The 20,895-nt window shown below is 43.3% G+C and overlaps 2 protein-coding genes across 3 annotated transcripts in view; one reads left to right on the top strand and one right to left on the bottom strand.

The window, feature by feature from the left end:
- SUSD1 (sushi domain containing 1) overlaps positions 1 to 20,895 on the top strand; it is a 79,060-nt gene that overhangs the window by 45,810 nt on the left and 12,355 nt on the right. For both annotated transcript variants that reach the window (XM_074953517.1, XM_074953516.1), the window contains 3 exons: positions 14,628 to 14,721; positions 15,927 to 16,176; positions 19,393 to 19,432. In XM_074953517.1, coding sequence (XP_074809618.1) covers positions 14,628 to 14,721; positions 15,927 to 16,176; positions 19,393 to 19,432 — 384 coding nt within the window. The remainder of the gene's footprint in view (positions 1 to 14,627; positions 14,722 to 15,926; positions 16,177 to 19,392; positions 19,433 to 20,895) is intronic.
- LOC141987777 (uncharacterized) lies at positions 1,481 to 20,616 on the bottom strand. The gene is made up of 4 exons (XM_074953518.1): positions 20,522 to 20,616; positions 16,206 to 16,388; positions 3,017 to 3,629; positions 1,481 to 2,430 (listed from the first exon to the last, which is right to left on the bottom strand). The coding sequence occupies exons 3-4, from the start codon at positions 3,606 to 3,608 to the stop codon at positions 2,249 to 2,251; spliced, it is 774 nt and encodes a 257-aa protein (XP_074809619.1). The 5' UTR covers positions 3,609 to 3,629; positions 16,206 to 16,388; positions 20,522 to 20,616; the 3' UTR covers positions 1,481 to 2,248.

Raw genomic sequence — 20,895 nt, 5'->3', positions numbered from 1 at the left:
CAAGAAATAGACCAGATTTGTTTTGTACTCATTTGCTTCCCCCCGTCCCCCGTCTAGGGGACTCATTCCTCTAGGTCACACTGCAGTCACTCACAGAGAAGGTGCAGCGAGGTAAATCTAGCCATGTATCAATCAGAGGCCAGACTAACCTTCTTGTTCCAATAAGAACAATAACTTAGGTGCACCATTTCTTTTTGGAACCCTCCGTGAAGTCCTGCCTGAAATACTCCTTGATGTAAAGCCACCCCCTTTGTTGATTTTAGCTCCCTGAAGCCAACCCTGTAAGCCGTGTTGTCAGTTGCCCCTCCCTCCGTCAGAGCAACGGCAGACAATCGTTCCGCGCCTTTTTTCTGTGCGGACGCCATACCAAGGCAAGCATGGAGGCCGCTCAGCTCACTTTGGCAATTAGGAGCACATTAAACACCATACGCATTATCCAGCAGTATATGCTGCACCAGAACCTGGCAGAGCGATACCGGGCGAGGAGGCGACATCAGTGCGGTCACGTGAGTGATCAGGACATGGACACAGATTTCTCTGAAAGCATGGGCCCTGCCAATGCATGCATCATGGTGCTAATGGGGCAGGTTCATGCTGTGGAGCGCCAATTCTGGGCTCGGGAAACAAGCACAGACTGGTGGGACCGCATAGTGTTGCAGGTCTGGGACGATTCTCAGTGGCTGCGAAACTTTTGCATGCGTAAGGGCACTTTCATGGAACTTTGTGATTTGCTTTCCCCTGCCCTGAAGCGCATGAATACCAAGATGAGAGCAGCCCTCGCAGTTGAGAAGCGAGTGGCAATAGCCCTGTGGAAGCTTGCAACGCCAGACAGCTACCGGTCAGTTGGGAATCAATTTGGAGTGGGCAAATCTACTGTGGGGGCTGCTGTGATGCAAGTAGCCCACGCAATCAAAGATCTGCTGATATCAAGGGTAGTGACCCTGGGAAATGTGCAGGTCATAGTGGATGGCTTTGTTGCAATGGGATTCCCTAACTGTGGTGGGGCCATAGACGGAACCCATATCCCTATCTTGGCACTGGAGCACCAAGCCGGCGAGTACATAAACCGCAAGGGGTACTTTTCAATAGTGCTGCAAGCTCTGGTGGATCACAAGGGACGTTTCACCAACATCAACGTGGGATGGCCGGGAAAGGTACATGACGCTCGCATCTTCAGGAACTCTGGTCTGTTTCAAAAGCTGCAGGAAGGGACTTTATTCCCAAACCAGAAAATAACTGTTGGGGATGTTGAAATGCCTATATGTATCCTTGGGGACCCAGCCTACCCCTTAATGCCATGGCTCATGAAGCCGTACACAGGCAGCCTGGACAGTAGTCAGGAGCTGTTCAACTACAGGCTGAGCAAGTGCAGAATGGTGGTAGAATGTGCATTTGGACGTTTAAAGGCGCGCTGGCGCAGTTTACTGACTCGCTTAGACCTAAGCGAAACCAATATTCCCACTGTTATTACTGCTTGCTGTGTGCTCCACAATATCTGTGAGAGTAAGGGGGAGACATTTATGGCGGGGTGGGAGGTTGAGGCAAATCGCCTGGCTGCTGGTTACGCGCAGCCAGACACCAGGGCGGTTAGAAGAGCACAGGAGGGCGCGGTACGCATCAGAGAAAAGCCAGTTTCATGACTGGCCAGGCTACGGTGTGAAAGTTCTCTTTGTTTCTCCTTGATGAAACCCCCCGCCCCTTGGTTCACTCTACTTCCCTGTAAGCTAACCAGCCTCCCCTCCTCCCTTCGATCATTGCTTGTAGAGGCAATAAAGTCATTGTTGTTTCACATTCATGCATTCTTTATTCATTCATCACACAAATAGGGGGATGACTACCAAGGTAGCCCAGGAGGGGTGGTGGAGGAGGGAAGGAAAATGCCACACAGCACTTTAAAAGTTTACAACTTTAAAATTTATTGAATGACAGCCTTCTTTTTTTTGGGCAATCCTCTGTGGCGGAGTGGCTGGTTGGCCGGTGGCCTCCCCACCGCGTTCTTGGGCGTCTGGGTGTGGAGGCTATGGAACTTGGGGAGGAGGGCGGTTGGTTACACAGGGGCTGTAGCGACAGTCTGTGCTCCAGCTGCCTTTGCTGCAGCTCAACCATACACTGGAGCATACTGGTTTGGTCCTCCAGCAGCCTCAGCATTGAATCCTGCCTCCTCTCATCACGCTGCTGCCACATTTGAGCTTCAGCCCTGTCTTCAGCCCGCCACTTACTCTCTTCAGCCCGCCACCTCTCCTCCCGGTCATTTTGTGCTTTCCTGCACTCTGACATTATTTGCCTCCATGCATTCGTCTGTGCTCTGTCCAGTGTGGGAGGACAGCATGAGCTCAGAGAACATTTCATCACGAGTGCGTTTTTTTTTCTTCCTAATCTTCACTAGCCTCTGGGAAGGAGAAGATTCTGTGACCATTGAAACACATACAGCTGGTGGAGAAAAAAAAAGGGACAGCGGTATTTAAAAAGACACATTTTATAAAACAGTGGCTACACTCTTTCAGGGTAAACCTTGCTGTTAACATTACATACATAGCACATGTGCTTTCGTTACAAGGTCGCATTTTGCCTCCCCCACCGCATGGCTACCCCCTCAACCCTCCCCCCTCCCCGTGGCTAACAGCGGGGAACATTTCTGTTCAGCCACAGGCAAACAGCCCAGCGGGAACGGGCTCCTCTGAGTGTCCCCTGAAGAAAAGCACCCTATTTCAACCAGGTGACCATGAATGATATCTCTCTCTCCTGAGGATAACACAGAGAGATAAAGAACGGATGTTGTTTGAACGCCAGCAAACATACACTGCCATGCGTTGTTGTACAATGATTCCCGAGTACGTGTTACTGGCCTGGAGTGGTAAAGTGTCCTACCATGAAGGACGCAATAAGGCTGCCCTCCCCAGAAACCTTTTGCAAAGGCTTTGGGAGTACATCCAGGAGAGCCGCGAATGCCAGGGCAAAGTAATCCTTTCACATGCTTCTTTTAAACCATGTATAGTATTTTAAAAGGTACACTCACCGGAGGTCCCTTCTCCGCCTGCCGCATCCAGGAGGCAGCCTTGGGTGGGTTCGGGGGGTACTGCCTCCAGGTCCAGGGTGAGAAACAGTTCCTGGCTGTCGGGAAAAGCAGTTTCTCCGCTTGCTTGCTGTGAGCTATCTACAACCACCTCATCATCATCATCATCATCATCTTCTTCATCCCCAAAACCTGCTTCCATGTTGCCTCCATCTCCATTGAAGGAGTCAAACAACATGGCTGGGGTAGTGGTGGCTGAACCCCCTAAAATGGCATGCAGCTCATCATAGAAGCGGCATGTTTGGGGCTCTGACCCGGAGCGGCCATTCGCCTCTCTGGTTTTCTGGTAGGCTTGCCTCAGCTCCTTAAGTTTCACGCGGCACTGCTTCGGGTCCCTGTTATGGCCTCTGTCCTTCATGCCCTGGGAGATTTTGACAAAGTTTTTGGCATTTCGAAAACTGGAACGGAGTTCTGATAGCACGGATTCCTCTCCCCATACAGCGATCAGATCCCGTACCTCCCGTTCAGTCCATGCTGGAGCTCTTTTGCGATTCTGGGACTCCATCATGGTCACCTCTGCTGATGAGCTCTGCATGGTCACTTGCAGCTTGCCACGCTGGCCAAACAGGAAATGAGATTCAAAAGTTCGCAGTTCTTTTCCTGTCTACCTGGCCAGGGCATCTGAGTTGAGAGTGCTGTCCAGAACGGTCACAATGGAGCACTCTGGGATAGCTCTCAGAGGCCAATACCGTCGAATTGTGTCCACAGTACCCCAAATTCGACCCGGCAAGGCCGATTTAAGCGCTAATCCACTTGTCAGGGGTGGAGTAAGGAAATCGATTTTAAGAGCCCTTTAAGTCGAAATAAAGGGCTTCATCGTGTGGACGGGTGCAGGTTTACATCGATTTAACGCTGCTAAATTCGACCTAAAGACCTAGTGTAGACCAGGGCTAAGAAGGTATGGCCCTCAATTTACCCACAGTTAACAAATGTTCCTGGTGAGTCATGGATTTACATTTCAGAACATAGGATCACAACTTCAGCTGGTATAAATTCCCATACCTCATTAACTTCAATAGAGCTACTCCAGTTTACTGCAGTTGAGGACCCGGCCCATAGATTCTGTAATGCTAGATGCCCTCTTATAGAGGCACATCATTCCATGGTGACCATGTTCCTCTATGGAGGAAATTAATAAGGGTAGAGAGCGTATTTAGTGTGAACCTGTGCCGTATAGTTCCCTATTAATGAAAGGTTGCTTTGTGCTCAGACAGAAAAAAGAGAGAGAATCTACAGCGTTGATAAATGTCTGTCAGGAAACCTACCCTGGCTTCAGATATCCTGAATGAGATGATTCATTATGCCCATAATGGGATGTGTGTTTACACAAAAATTGGAATTCAGCAGCTTGCTACTTTCCTTACCACAGTCAGCCTGGCAAGCAGATTCCTTTTTAAATAACTCTGTGATGAGCATGTGATTGTTCTTGTCTCCTGGCCAGTAAAGATGCTCTATTGAGTGGTTCATAGAGCATTGAAATTCTGTTCCTTTCATATTCCCAGCAGTGTCCTCCTTAGGCTGCCTTTTCTGCCCTCCCGGCTTGCATAAGAGTTCTTACCATGTGCTCACATAAGATAGGAGCTTGAGTCATGAGAAATGGTTGAGCAGTCATTGCCCAATCAATATTAAAAGATTGGTGATGTGAGCTTTCTGTGTTTTGGCAAGAAGGACAGTTTGTGACTGTTTCTCCTGCTCCCCTCCATTACCCCTCCCCAAAAAGGGCTATTAAGGTTGTACTGTCTCTTATTTCTCTGTCAGAGTTACTGATTGTGTGTAGTCCCAAATGTGTTCTTCTCTTTTATAGATCATTCGTGAAGAAGATATCCTAGGTAAAACATTGTCGCTGACTATTTCTGAATTTAAGAAATGTCTCTTTTTTTTTTTTTTTTTTTTAATAAACACTCACTGGCATTTGAGAAATGGCTAGGAAGAATTTAAGAAATACTAGTCTTAAATGAATAAGCCACAGCAAGGATATGCATCACAGAATCATAGAAGATTAGGGTTGGAAGAGACCTCAGGAGGTCATCTAGTCCAACCCCGGCTCAAAGCAGAACTAACTCCAACTAAATCATCCCAGGCTTTGTCAAAACGGGCCTTAAAAACCTCTAATGATGGAGATTCCACCACCTCCCTAGGTAACCCATTCCAGGTTACCCACCCTCCTAGGGAAATAGTTTTTCCTAATATCCAACCGAGACCTCCCCCATTGCAACTTGAGACCACTGCTCCTTGTTCTATCATCTGCCACCACTGAGAACAGCCGAGTTCCATCCTCTTTGGAACCCCCCTTCAGGTAATTGAAGGCTGCTATCAAATCCCCCCCCCCCCCACACTCTTCTCTTCTGCAGACTAAATAAGCCCCATGGCTCTGCAATCACATCAGCCAACTCCCTTAGCACCCTAGGATGCATTGCATCTGGCCCCATGGACTTGTGCATGTCCAGCTTTTCTAAATAGTCCTAAACCTGTTCTTTCACCACTGAGGGCTGCTCACCTCCCCCCATATTGTGCTGCCCAGCGCAGCAGTCTGGGAGCTGACCTTGTCTGTGAAGACCGAGGCAAAAAAAGCATTGAATACTTCAGCTTTTTCCATCTGTCACTAGGTTGCCTCCCCCATTCAGTAAGGGTCCCACACTTTCCCTGACCACCTTCTTGTTGCTAACATACCTGTAGAAACCCTTCTCATTACCCTTCACATCCCTTGGTAGCTGCAACTCCAGTTGTGCTTTGGCCTTTCTGATTACACCCCTGCATGCTCGAGCAATATTTTTATACTCCTCCCTAGTCATCTGTCCAAGTTTCCACTTCTTGTAAGCTTCCTTTTTGTGTTTAATCTCACCAAAGATTTCTCTGTTAAGCCAAGCTGGTCGCCTGCCATATTTGCTATTCTTTCTGCACATCAGGATGGTTTGTTCCTGTGCCCTCAATAAGGCTTCTTTAAAATACAGCTACCTTTCCTGGACTCCTTTCCCCCTCAATTAGCCTCCCAGGGGATCCTGCCCATCAATTCCCTGAGGGAGTCAAAGTCTGCTTTTCTGAAGTGCTGGGTCTGCATTCTTTCTTCCTTTTGCCAGCATCCCGAACTCGACCATCTCATGGTCACTGTTGTCCAAGTTGCCACCCACTTTTACTTCCCCTACCAATTCTTCCCTGTTTGTGAGCAGCAAGTCAAGAGGAGCACGGACCCTAGCTGGTTCCTCCAGCACTTGCACCAGGAAGTTGTCCCCAACACTCTCCAAAAACTTCCTGGATTGTCTGTGCCCTGCTGTATTGCGTCTCATGGGAACAGTGTTGGTGGGAGTTTGGGCTGAGTGAATAGATGCTTCCTTCTGATAAAGACGGTGCAAACCGCCCTGTAAAAACATTATTAATCTGAACATGCAACAGGTTCCTGCCATCTAGAAAAGTACATTTTAAAATGCAGATGCAGTAAAACATCTGTGTCTGTGAGCCTCATGAAAAAGCATAAGGAAGGGAGAGAAGATACTTGGAAATCAATATATTTTGTAACGTTCTCCATGCCAGGCTGATTAAAAAAATGTACCGTACCTGCAGAATAGCTACACTTAGAAGTCATGGCCAAAATTTTCAAAAGCACTTAGTGATTTTGAGTATGTCAGTTTTTGGATGCTCAACTTGACACACGTTAAAGAGACCTGATTTTCAGGTACACTGTTTGAAAATCAAGCCTCACTAGTCTCAAACTGGACACGCCATATCACTAGTTACTTTTTGAAATCTCGGCGCGTGATCTCACGTAATGTTTATTTTTCTAAAGTGCCACAGCTGTACAGGTATGTAAAGAATTAACATGGTCCCTGTCCTACAGAGCTTACAGTGTAAGTTCTGTGAAAATAATAAAAAAAAAAGAAGGCAAATGCACTTTGGAACAGAAGCTTAAGAGCGACAGTATGTTTCTTGCAACAACAATAGCACAAGGATGGTGAAATGAGGAGGCGTTGCCCTTGAAATAGTAGTGGAATGCTATGCAAAACAAGTGTGTTTGAGAAGAGATTTGAGAGACAGAGATGGGGAACATTTGGAGACCGTAATTAAGAAGGCAATCCCAACATACAGTAGGAGCAGTGTGAAAGAAGGTGTGAAAATGATTGTGTTCATTGTTTGTTCCACCCCCATTGTGCTACAGCCATCACATTATCTCCCAGGCTTTGTGCTGTACAAAATAAACAAAACCTTCAGTTATAATTGTTTTTAAAAATTGTTTTTCTCGGATAACATTTATTTTCTTGTAACGTCCTAAGCATGTCTTTATAAATGCATCTTTCTTGTAAAGTTGGGGTAAACAGCAGGCATATCAACAGAGAGCAGCCAGTGTTAATTTTAAGGAGCACCATCAAGGTTTTTAGACCTGAAAACCAGACCTTCTGGCTGTACTTTGACTTGCAGGAGTGTACATGTCATGTCTGCTCCGTTGTTTTGGCTTCAGCGAGTAGGATTTTTGTATAATTGAGTACCCTGTCCGTTCATTAAAGAGGAACAAAAAGGCAGAGTGCAGGGATAATATGATATGTATGTGTGCTTCTGTCATCATGAAGAAACCCAGCACCTCTGGCTGGTGGGTCACCCAAGAACAGTGGTGAGATGTTAGTCCTCCTGCAGCCCTTGTTTGGGGGAAGGAAATGATAGACTCTTCAGAAAGAGATCAATTTAAAAAAGGAAATTTTAACACTTAAGCCACTAGCTAACCACCAGTTGTTTAACACTCTGGCCAATTTCCTAAGGTTTGGAATGGACCGCTCTGTGTTGGAACACAATGCTTGTTAGGAAGATCCCTGGTCACAGGAAAGTGGAGTTATTGTGTCTGACTTACTACAGGGGAACATTTAACTTCCCCTCCAATAAAAACGTGCATATTGGGTTCTGTATCTGCTTCCCATATTCCCCCCCCCCACCCCCCTCGCAACTCTTTTAAAAAAAAATAGAAAATGGCAGTGAGTCAAGGTATGTTCCTTCTTTACACTGTGCTTATTGTTAGGAGTTTTTGAGTCCTCAGACCTCTCAGATGTCCCTCTGGCGCACAAAGGTAGTGACCCCTCACTCTTCTTATTAAAAATTATTTACATCAGAAATGAATAATCATGAAACTGAAGGTCTAGAAAGAGTTATTTGCCCTAAAGGAATGAATTCCACAGCATTATGTTTCCTCCATGAATAGTTTTGTGCTGCCCCTCTCATTCTGGGTTTTTGCCACATATTGCATCCCAAATGGAATTCCGTAACCTTAGGGGAAAATAAAACAGCTTACCATTGTTCCGTTCATGTGCAAGTAGGAATAAAGTTAGGCTAACTCACCTAACTCCCCTCGTGGTTGGGGGATCTTTCATTTCTTTTTCTTTTTTCAAATGTTAAAAATTTCCGCCTTCCACTGAGGGAGGAAGGGACTGTAGGAGACATGTGGATTTACTGTGGATATTCCCTGATATTTCTGCTATCCTGACAGACCCCCAGGGGGTGATGAGTTACAACAAGAATTACAGAGAAATGATTTTCTGTTTCAGTGAAGCAGGCAGGGGGATTGATGACAACCGGTAATATAAATGTATGTTTTTATGTGACAGGGATTTAGTCTCCAATCTTGCAAATATTTATGTGTGATGTATTTAACTTTATATATGTGAGTAGCCCTTTGAAGATAATGGGACTGCTTGCATGAATAAAATTTAAGCACAAGGGTAACTGTTGACAGGATCGGCGCCATAAACTAGCCCAATGCAATTGTCTATGAGAGGTTGTAGGTGAAATCCTTCCTCGATATATAAACTTAATCTCCTTCCAGTGCATTTTGGGGTTTCTACAGGTCTCTGTTTTGGCCCCTTCCATTTCTCCTTTTGTATCCTGTCTCTGGGCAGTCACATTCACAAATACAACTCCAGCTGCCACCATTACGCTGATAACTTGAAGATTTACTTCTGCACGCCTGACCTGTCTCCCCCTGGCCGAACCAAAATCTCAGTTTATTTTTCTGACATCCCATGGATGTCCAGCCTTCATCTTAAACACAACCTGGCCAAAGCAGAACTCTTAATCATTCTCTCCAGTCCTCCAGGACACCATCACCATCCTCCCTTTTGCCTGGGCCCATAGCCTGGGCATTTTCTTTGACTTGGCCCTCTCTAGATCTCCACTTCCAGGCCACATCTAAATCTTTGCATTTCTTCCTGCATAACATCTCTTAAGATATGACCTTTCCTCTCTGTCCGCACAACTAAAACTCTCATCCAGGCCCTTATCTTTCATGTCTCAACTGCTTCAATGGTCTCTCTGGCCTTGACAAATTCTGCTGCCTGGAGCATTTTCCTGACTTGTGACTTTGATTACATCTCTTCCCTCTTTGCACCTCTCCACCGGCTTCACCTCTTGTCTGCATCAGACGCAAACTACTTGTCTTCACTTTTAAGGCCTCCACAGCCTAACCCCGCCTTACCCAGCGTTTCACGCATGGGACCCCTGCATTTGTTATGCAAATGATTTTCCGGTCTTTATTTTCAATTTTTAAAAAAATTTGCAACAAACCTCTGTGATTTTTCCCCTCACTTGTGGGAGAAGCTCTCCATTTTGAAACACTTGGAGGAGAGGAAGGTGATCAGGAACAGTCAACATGGATTCACCAAGGACAAGTCACGTCTAACCAACCTGATTGTCTTCTGTGATGAGATAATTGGCTCTGTGGATATGGGAAAAGCGGTGGATGTGATATTTCTTAACTTTAGCAAAGCTGTTGATAAAGTCTCCCACGGTATTCTTGCTAGCAAGTTAAAGAAGTATGGATTGGTTGAATGGACTATAAGGTGGATAGAAAGCTGGCTAGATTGTCGGGCTCAACAGGTAGTGATCAACATCTCGATGTCTAGTTGGCAGCTGGTATCAAGCGGAGTACCCCAGGGATCGGTCCTGGGGCTGGTTTTGTACAACATCTTTATTAATGATCTGGATGATGGGATGGATTGCACCCTCAGCAAGTTTGCGGGTGACACTAAGATGCGGGGAGAGGTAGATACGCTGGAGGGTAGGGATAGGGTCCAGAGTGACCTAAACAAATAGGAGGATTGGGCCAAAAGAAATATGATGAGGTTCAACAAGGACAAGTGCAGAGTCCTGCACTTAGGAAGGAAGAATCCCATGCACCACTACAGGCTGGGGACTGACTGGCTAAGCAGCAGTTCTGCAGAAATGGACCTGGGGATTACAGTGAACAAGAAGCTGGGTATGAGTCAGCAGTGTGACCTTGTTGCCAAGAAGGCCAATGGCATATTGGACTGTATTAGTAGGAATGTTGCCAGCAGATCGAGGGAGGTGATTATTCCCCTCTATTCAGCACTGGTGAGGCCACACCTGGAGTATTGTGTCCAGTTTTGGTCCCTCAACTAGAGAACGGCTGTGGACAAAGTGGAGAGAGTCCAGAGGAGGGCAGCAAAAACGATTAGGGGGCTGAGGCACGTGACTTATGAGGAAAGGCTGAGGGAACTTGGCTTGTTTAGTCTGCAGAAGAGAAGAGTGAGGGGGGATTTGATAGCAGCCTTCAACTCCTGAAGGGGTGGCAATGGTTTCAAGAAGCTATGGTCTCAAGTTGCAACGGGGGAGGTCTAGGTTGGATATTAGGAAACACTATTTCCCTAGGAGGGTGGTGAAACACTGGAATGGGTTACCTAGGGAGGTGGTGGAATCTCCATCCTTAGAGGTTTTTAAGGCCTGCTTGACAAAGCCCTGGCTGGGATAATTTAGTTGGTGTTGGTCTTGCTTTGAGCAGGGGGTTGGACTAGTTAACATTCTGAGGTCTCTTCCAACCCTAATATTCTATGATTCTGTGATAAACATTTGCAAAGCCACCTTGTTGTTCTCCTTCAAATCCCTATTTAAACTCTTCCCTGTCATGATGCCTACAAGTAAATGGTTAGGCAGCTAGTGCTCTGAGATCACTGCTTTTCATGCTGACCAGTAATGTCTCATCAGTTACTTCTGCTCCCTCATCTGTCTCTCTCTCTCTATCCACCTTTTCTCTCTTGTTTCACGTGTATAGACTGTAAGGTCTTTGGGCCAGTGTGGCAGGTATTGTACAGACATAACAATGGAGGCCTGGCCTCTGGTCTCTGCTACAATACAAATAAGTAATAACAATAAAGTGGAACCTGATGCAACTGAGTGAAATGCAAAAAGGAAACAAACAGAATATAGTTAATGACACCGCTCCCCTCACCCCGCAAAAAAGATTAACATTCCACAAGGTGGTGTTTAAAACACAGATAAGGGTCCTCCCCCCATTATATTGTTATTAAAAATCAATGTATTTGTCTTAAGTGACCTTTCTAAGTTCATTTTTTCTCTCTTCCAGTGGGCTTTTTTTGTCATCTCCTCAGAAGATTCTGTGGTAAATTTTAACCTGAAGAAAACCACTTTTTTCCCTTCAGCATAACATGCCTGTTGTTACATATGTTGTACTTATAGTCTCTCCTCATAACCAGTGCGATTTAATCGGCACTGCTACGTGTCCCTCGCTCACACCATTTGTACTTATTCCATTTCTTTATTTTAAATGTGAAAATGTAATAAACGCTTTTTATTTGAATAAAAATCCCCAAACAACCGTAAAATCCTTGGAACAATGTGTTTGCAAGAGATGTCAGTTAGGAAAATGGCATTATTTCAGCAGAGAATTGTCTGAACTGGAACTCTTGATTTGACTTCCCTGAACTTGAGGGAAGATACCATCTGGATGCAAACCTTGTGGCTCAGGGGCATCACTATTTTTAAAGCATTATCATCAGCAGAGAATGGCATCTAGAAAAGCAGAGAAACTCAAACAGGGCTGCTCTAGTGCGCCAAATGAAGGATTTCTAAAGGGGTGGTAAGCTAAATGATTGACTAGCCATATGCATATGTTCATTTTAAATAGAGGCATATTTAAGAAGAGGCACAAAGAAAATAATATCTTTTTAAATGGACTCATTATGACTGTAGTGTGTATAGTAAAGTAAATTACAGTGCTGTCCTAGTCATATAGTATTGGTGGAGTGCAAAAGATCAGCTAATCAGAAAGACCTTAAGGATTCCTACTGAAAGTGACACTGTTCATCACATGTGTAGTGATTAGTCTGTGCAGTCCTAAGGCTTCAGTTGTAAACTGCGTCTGTAAAAAGTCAGAGGTCTCTGAGATTTAAACCAGGGACAAGTAAATTAGGAATCTTAATGTTTTTTAAAAAATCGGGCCATTCCTGTGTGAAATATCTGCTTGAGAACAAACAGGTGAGTCGCATCAATATCATCCAAAAGCTAGCAAGTTTGAGCTGGGGCCGTGGTGCTCAAATGGTATGGACAGCAACGCTGGCTTTAGTTTATTCCATGGCCGAGTGCTATGCACCGGTTTGGGGAAGAAGCTCGCACACAGACCTCAACGACATCCAACTAAATATGGCTCTGAGACTTGTAAGTGGCACCCTGAAGGCCACGCCGCTGCCTTGGATTCCAGTCCTCGCAAACATACTTTCTCCAACTATCTGCTGAGAGATGGCTATGTTGCACTAGTACAAGACAGTTCTTGCTAATCCAAAACTCCCACTCCATGATAGCTTTGTTCACCCATCTTGCGCTTGCCTTAAATCCTGAAAAAAGAAAAGGAGTACTTGTGGCGCCTTAGAGACTAACCAATTTATTTGAGCATAAGCTTTCGTGAGCTACAGCTCACTTCATCGGATGCATACTGTGGAAAGTGTAGAAGATCTTTTTATACACACAAAGTACTCCTTTTCTTTTTGCGAATACAGACTAACACGGCTGTTACTCTGAAACCTTAAATCCTGCTGGCCGTTCTGGGTGATTGGAGAAGCTCTTCTGTCACCCAGCTTCAACTCAGAAAACCCCTGGTGGATACAATGGTCAGGCTCTGACATAAACAACAAGCACCTTGTAGATGATCGCACCGTTGAACGACCTGGTTTCTTGCTCTGCCGAAGACAGTGGATGACCATCAACCATATTAGGACATTACATGGAAGATGTGTGCACCTGATGCATAAAAGGGGAATCAAGGATTTGCCACAGTGCGAATGCGGAGTCTTCCAAAACCATTGAACGTGATGTGAACAAGTGTCCCATCTTGTCATTTCCAGGAGGTATAGCCTCAACATCTGTGCTGTTTTCCTATTTCACTTGCAATGCTATTAATGTTCTGTCTGCTATATTTTGCCTTCCAGCTAGCACTGTGACCCAGCTCAAATATTCTTGCCATAAAAATGAAACCCATGGTAAAGTGCCAAATTCCTGGCCTACCCAGCACTGATTCTGAGAGGGGTATTTGGAGCGGGGTTTAGTTGAAGACAGGGGTAGATACTGGCACTTTTAGGTTTGTGTCATTGTGAAGTTTGAAGGATACTGCTTCAAACTGGTGGCCTGTAATCCTGGGAGAATGTTTGTTTTTATAGTAATTTACCTGAAGACCAAGAGGGATAGATGTTAATGGCAAACCGCTGAATTTGGGGCGGCAGCTTTTCACTCTTGATCAGGAATTTTCCCACACAATGGCTGCCCTGCATTAGGTGCTGCTATTGTTGCCGACTTTATGAAGGTGGTCTGAAGGCTTTATTTTTCCCACAGGGATTGTTAAATTTTGATGATCTGCAGGCATGGTAGTTGACTTATTTTTGGCACGCATTAATGTTCTGGCAACGTGCATTTTTCTTAATGTCCTGACTGCCAAATACTGCATATGGAAGAACTTCATCATAAAGTCCTCCTGTTTCCTGGGGTGAGAATGAAACTAATTTTAACTTTTGGATTGTTGCGGCTTTACGTCTTATTAGGGCAGTCTGACCAGTTGCCCAATGTGGCAAAGACGCCAACTTTAAAGGCACTTGTGGCTTGCAGATTTGCAACTCTTCAAGCCACATGCTAGGCCTGGCAGGTACTGGTAAGTTCCCTAAAGCTGTTTTTCCCTTTACACTGCCCATCTGAAATTTAATACAAAGCACAGATTGGTTAGACATTTTAGGCCTTGTGCATTCTGACTAGGATTAAAAAAATAGAAAAATCCTTAATATTTTCTCCAGGCAGAAAACTGAATTAAAGCTTCTCTTGACTGTGCTGAATGTCAGAGGAAGGTGAGGGTACAAAATAGGAATCAAAGAAAGCCACTGCAACAGCATTTATTTTCCTCCCTCTGAGTTCTCCAGGAGTCGAGGGGGCTCTTGAAAGTTCAGGGAAGCACTTGCTGAAAGTCTCCGATGACAGCTTTAAAATATTTGACGGAGGTATTCAAGGTCTACAAAAAGTAAGGTTTAGATCGCACATATTGGCTTTCTCAGGTTGAGCCTGCTGATATGCAGTTCGATCGAAATAAAAATCATCTCCAATATTTGTTAACCAAAAACGTCGTCTGTACATTTTAAGGTATCTTGTGTTCAGATTTGAATCTAAAGCACAGCTCTAGCTTTTAGGGTTAGCATTTTAGTTACTGTGCTGTGTGAGAAAACGCTTACTACCCTCAGACTTGGATTATTCCTCAAACTTTTCTAAAGTACTGATACTGTTTACATTTTAGATCCTCCATTCCCAGAAATAGAGTTTGTAACAGTACACGGTCCTGTGCCAGCGCTCAGCCTACGGAAAGCAGAAGATAGAAATGGACCTATCAGGTCTGTTTTTTTTCTTTTTTTTTCTTTCCTTCCTGACATGCTCCCGATTCTCTCAAAATATATTTTTAAAGTACTGATCATTTAGATGTTTGTTTATTTTAGACTGTATTCAATTAGATAATTTTATTAGAGTTGGGACCAAACTAGAATGTTTGAATCCAGGTCCCATCTTCACTGTAGTGTGTGATTGTTCAGATCTGGAGTTTTGCTTCAGTTTAATCTCTCCTTTTTGGACCACAATTCTGTCCTCAATTACTCTGAATTTATGCTGGTGTAACTTCATTGGCTCAGTGGAGCTACCCCAGATATTCATTGGTGTAACTAAGAGCAGTTTATAATTTTTATGTGCAGACCACATTATACAGCTAGCAGGAAATTCTCTAGTAGCCAAGAGGAAGTTGAAAAAGGTCTTTTCTTCAAATCCTGATAAATAGCAACACCATATTAATTTATGGGTACCAAAAATGATAAATACTCTTTGGAGTAGTGAGTTTTAACTCTGCTGACGTCTGGTGGTAAGTGCCTGGGAAATGAGAGAGACGAATTACTGGAACTCACGTTACAGTAAAGCAGGAAATATTTGGAAGCGAAAACCTAGTGCAGGACCCAAAGGATAGTGTAACAACAGTACAGTACATGTACTCTGAGAGTTGCTCTTTTTTATGGGAGGACATCGCACTCTGAACTTTTAGTGAACTCAAGGGACAAGTTTCCAATTAAAGTCCAATAGATGGGAGCTCTCATCACTTTCTTGATACTGGAAACAGCATCTTTCTGGGAAATCAGGAACAAATAGTTTTTAATAGGTTGATAATATCTTTCAGCTCCACTTTGGCTTCAAGGAGAAAGTTGTGCGTTGGATGAATTGAGCAAACAGGCAGTTTGTAGAGATTCATAGTTGGCAATTCTCATATGAAAATACTAAATTAGCATGCCCAATCATGTTAAATCTGTGTGCGCAATTTGGAAAATCAGCCTTATAATAGGCATATATAGTCTGTTTTATACAGAGGGCAATAAATAGCACATATATAAAGGGAAATATTTCACCCACACATGGCAAGAGTTCACCCGGGATGTTAATGATTTGAAAACTATTGAACAAAGGGCCAAAATATATAAAGAACTAAATGCAAATATGATTTATCTCTGGTGTTTAGTGCATGGAAATGAATGCTGATGGTTGCTTTTCTGTTTCATTCTAGTTTTTATCAAGTGATTGTGCTTCCTTTGGCCTTGCAAAGCACATTTACTTGTGATTCCCTGGCTGCTGTGACTTTCTTTAGCAATGCCACTGAGGGTTATGTGGCAGCTGAATTCCTGGCCAAGGATGTTGCTGACAACATGCTGATCTCTCTTGGAGACCGACATTACTATGGGGCATTCTATAATGCTCCCTTAAAGCAGGGGAAAGATTACTGTGTGGTACTGAGAATTATAAGCCAATGGAATAAGGTAATGGGTATTTTTTTAAAAAAAAAAACCTTTTCTCTGAGTCTTTGTTGAATGAAAGAAGTTTCGATTGGAAAACCAGGGAAAATTTTTAGCTTTTTGTTCTGTTTTGATGATATTGTCAGAGACAAGAAGTTGATGATATAAATTGAAAGGTCCTGAAGTAGACATTTTAATTGCTTGCAGTAATTGTAATGCAGAAGCGATTCTGGATGCTGAAATATAAACAAAGGAAAGGATTAGGGATTTAGTGCCAACTTCTGCCTTCAGGGATGGGTGAACAAACCCCACTGATTCATAGGTAATTACAGGTGCCTATAATTTACAGAGGCCATAATTTAGCCATAGGGAGTGTTAGTATCTGAAAGTCACTCAACATCAACATATGATTCTTTCTTTTGAGTCAAGTGCTTTTACTCTAAGGTATTCTGTTCTTCCAAGTGACACTACAAGATAACCAGACCTTCTTTAATGGAGTTTTTTGTTTTACTTGCATTTTAGCCTTATAAATAACGGGATGTCAACTCTGGGCACCCCTGGTTTTGCGGGAAGACTTGTTGAGAGGGTGTATATTGACACTCATACCTTTATTGAAGGGGCAGGATTGTTGAATTTTCAACATTTGAGGAGAAGGAAGCCTTTATTTATTAGTCATTGTAGTTAAATAGGGCTGTCAAGCGATTTAAAAAATTAATCACAAGATTAAAAAAATTATTTGTGATTAATCGCAGTTTTAATCGCAATGTTAATAATAAAATACCAATTGACATTTATTATGAATATTTGTGGATGTTTTTCTACATTTTCAAATATATTGATTTCAGTTACAACACAGAATACAAAGAGTACAGCGCTCACTTTATATTAAATAGTTATTAGCAAACACCAGACCAAAGAATTTTAAATAATGTGACTAAATTCCTAAATTGCTCAACTTCCACATTATTGTTCTTGTGGAGTCATCATTTCAGCATCATACACCTGGTCTACACTAGACAAATTACTCGTTCCTGACAACGGATGTCAGCAATGGGTAATTTTTTTAGTGTAGACCAGGCCATAGAGTATTCCGGGTAATACATGACCTGAAGTTTCACAAAACAGAACTTTCACGTCATCTTTATACATCATAAAGTAACCAAAAAGGGTACAATCCCATTCTTTTCCTTTTGCAGGTCACCTTTAAATATTCTCCTACAGTTTTGGAAACCCAAGCCCCATAGCATTGTACAAATGAGAACCAAAAAATGAAAATGGCTTTTAATAAAATTGCAATGTATGCACCTGTCCAAGCTGAGTGAAATGCGAAAGACTGAGGGAACTGTGAGAGACATCCACTTACACTAGCCAAATGTCATGCCGCCTGATCCGCAACAGGGAATGCTGGGAGAGCATCAGGGAAGGAGCTAGGAAAGCTGAGATAATGGATGAGTACCATTTTTCCTAATGATAAATTTGGCAGGTGAGAAGTGGGAATTCTGGAGAGAGAGGGGTCTTGGGAAATAGCTGCAGATTGCCTGGCACTATCATGAAAACCTCCATTAAGCAGAACAAATTGTCCATCCCTGGATGTCTCCTCAATGAGAGAGTGGTGTTATTTAATTAGCTCCAACCCATCTGGTGCCTGTTTCAGTCTCCACTGATTGCTTTATGGATTCCATACCTCTCAACCTGCCAAGGCCCAAAATGAAAGATACTTCGAAAATAATAGTGCTTGGAGCTTAAAATGATGTGGGGTTCATTTCTTTAGCATAAATAAAGCCTTCTACAACCCCACTTTCATCATTCAGCATTTGTGGAGTGAATATGTAATAAAGCCACAGTAAGTCTGCGAGGGAGGGAGGTAAATTTGGTATTCCAGTTAGAGTATTTTGTAGTATGTAGTACAGGCATCAAAATGGCTAGGGGTACAAAGTTGAAATTTGGAATATAAGGAACCCTAATTGAGGGGAAAATGCCTTTAACTGTTCTGACAACTGGTCTTGAAAAATTCATGGTGTGCACGCATGTGCAGTACATTGCTTATGTTTTCTCTCCTAAACATGGAAAGTGCACAGCTGTGGAAGGCTATACTGTCTATGTGTGCATGACTAACTTATCTACCTAGTGAAAAGGGCAGTATGTAGGCTGAAGCAAGGACTCCATTAGGATCTCTTGGCTCAATCCCAGGGGACCTTGTTAGGTGCATGATATTAGGGGAGGTTGCCTCATACAGAGTGAAGTCCTGCAGGTCTGTTTTTGTTCATTCTTTACCCTATCTTTTATCCTTTTAAACAGCTAGAAAATCCCATAGCAAAGACTATATTAAGTATCATTGAGGTTGTATAGAAGCTCAAAATAAAGCCCTAAATGAAGATTGTCCCTTTGTGCAGATGCATCATGACTTAGTCTTTGATTACATGATAACATACCATTTATCCACTGCAATAGTATACTTTTTTGTCTAAAACCTTCAATAAAATATATGTAAATACCAAAGTCCATGTAAGTCATTTATATGTAAAGTACATGTTAAACCATGCCAGTATAACATACTTCATATTAAGTATACACCATAGAGCAGTACTATACTTAAAATGTATATGTATGTTTGAGGGTGTGAAATGCAGAAAAAGAAAACAGAAACGAGAACACATCAAAAAAGAGAGGAAAACTGATTAAACAAGAATTTATAGAAAGTCTGTCCATAATGATAGTTTGGATCATTGTGAAAATTAAACTAGTGTAAGTACTGTATTAAAGTTTCTTTAAAAATTATAAGGTGCTAAATGTGTATTCAAGGGTGGAGAAAACACTGTGTACTATATTATTCGAGACACAGTGAGTGACCATGTAATTAAACACTGTATAGAAATCTGTATATGCGAATAGGGGCAGAGTTAAGACTGCACATGCAACGTTAACTTTGATATTTCCCAACTTTTTGAAAGCTTAACCATGCAACTTTATAGCCCTCGCCCTGTAAGGTTTTTAGGTATCCATTCTTTTCTGTCCAAAAGATGAGAGCTAGACTTTCCTCAAACCTTTCTCTTAAATCTTATCTTTATAGCCTGGAGCCTTCTCAGGAAAGCTTGGTGATCTAGCAAAACCATAGGAATCCATTCCCACTGTAATGCATTTAAATGTTTCTTGTCTGAATGCCTTTGCTGATGGTGTAGGCTTGTTGATTAAATACATCTCCTGGGAAAATAGTGACATTGGTTATGTTTTCCCTTCCAGGTGAGGACACAATCTTGTGCAGTTTGGGCACAAATTGAAGGTAAGGCAGTTTTTCATCTAATGAGAAAACAGAAGTTGTCGTTGCATTGCCTGGCTATATCTTGGCATAAAACTAACAATTTCTGTGGCTTTTGTTTAATTCCCTGCTAGCAATGAAGTCCAGTGGAGCATTACAAAGGTTAGATCAGGGTTTCTCAACTTCTGGGTCAGGACCCAAAACTGGGTTGCCAGAATGTTTCAAAGGGTCGTGTGGCAGCTCCTGTCCCACAGGGCTGGCTGGGCTCACCTCCCTTCTCCAGGCACTGCAAACTCTGGGGTCCTAGCACCACTCAGGTTTGGCCCAGCCATCATGATGATGATGGGAGTCCAGGTAGGCCAAATTTGAGTGAGTGGCAATGCAACCCCATGAGCCAGGTCACAACTCCACTCACACAAATTTGGTCCAGTCAGGGGGACGGGGCCAAATCTGCGTGGCACTGCAATCCGGAGGCTGCAACGCCTGAAGCAGAGAGCCAAGCCCAGCCAGCTTGGGCCCAACCAAAACCACCCCAGGACCTTCACCCTCAGACTATTTACTGGGTCGCGACAGGCCACAAACATTTTACAAATGGGCCTGCTCCAGCTGCTGTACTCCTCCAACCTGCTGACCTCCTACTGAGGCCAATAGATGGGGAGAACATTGCTGGAATTCTCAGCAGCTGTACAGGTGGGCTATGTTGGACAACATTGGTGCATTGAACAAACTGGTGAAAATGAAAACACCAAACAAGAAACATAAAATAGCGTATTTTCTGCTCTTCAAAATGTCTGAACCCTTCAATTAATGTTTCTCCAGTACAGTTACTGGTGAACTGGCCTGTTTCTCCAGTTTACATTAAAGTATGAAACAAGGAAATTATCCTCATAGTCCTATCTCCCAGGAATGAAAGGGCAGGCTAGTAGCAAGTGCTACGGAGAGATGGTGACTGGCATCACCTGTTATTTGAGTGCCTGTAAAAGCAGTCTCTGCCCTGAGGAGATTCAGGCCTCCTCCTCCAGCTAATTGATGATATGGCTGTTTCTTGTCTGTTGCGTCTCAAGCAGCCAGTGTTGATAAGGAGAAAAGCAAAGAAAATAAAAGAATACTTACTTGTCTCTGGATTCTCCAAACGAGAAATCTCTTTGGGTAAAAGGAATTCAGAAAAGCAAAGCAAACTTGTTTCTTCCTTCTCTCGCTCTGAAATTGAGGGAGGAGAATTTGAGTTCCTCACTTGCCTTCTTGGTAGAAGATTAATCAGGAATTTTAATGCAGACAAATTATTTAACTAAATGAGTTGCTAAAGCTCTGGAATTCTCATTCTTCTCTGGTGTACTTTGTCCAGGGAAAACTATATTTTGTGAAGTATGAAAGCTTTTATGCCTGGTGTAGAGTAGAATCTAAGAGGCAGAAATATCCCAAAAATTCTGACTGGTGGTTTTGGTCTGTCAGTACCTATTAAGACAGAATTATTGCTGGAGAATGCA

This window comes from Natator depressus, chromosome 5 (assembly GCF_965152275.1).
Source record: "Natator depressus isolate rNatDep1 chromosome 5, rNatDep2.hap1, whole genome shotgun sequence".
Classification (NCBI taxonomy): Eukaryota; Metazoa; Chordata; order Testudines; family Cheloniidae; genus Natator; species Natator depressus.
Note: the sequence above shows the minus strand (reverse complement) of the source record. Positions and strands in the feature narration are given on the sequence as shown.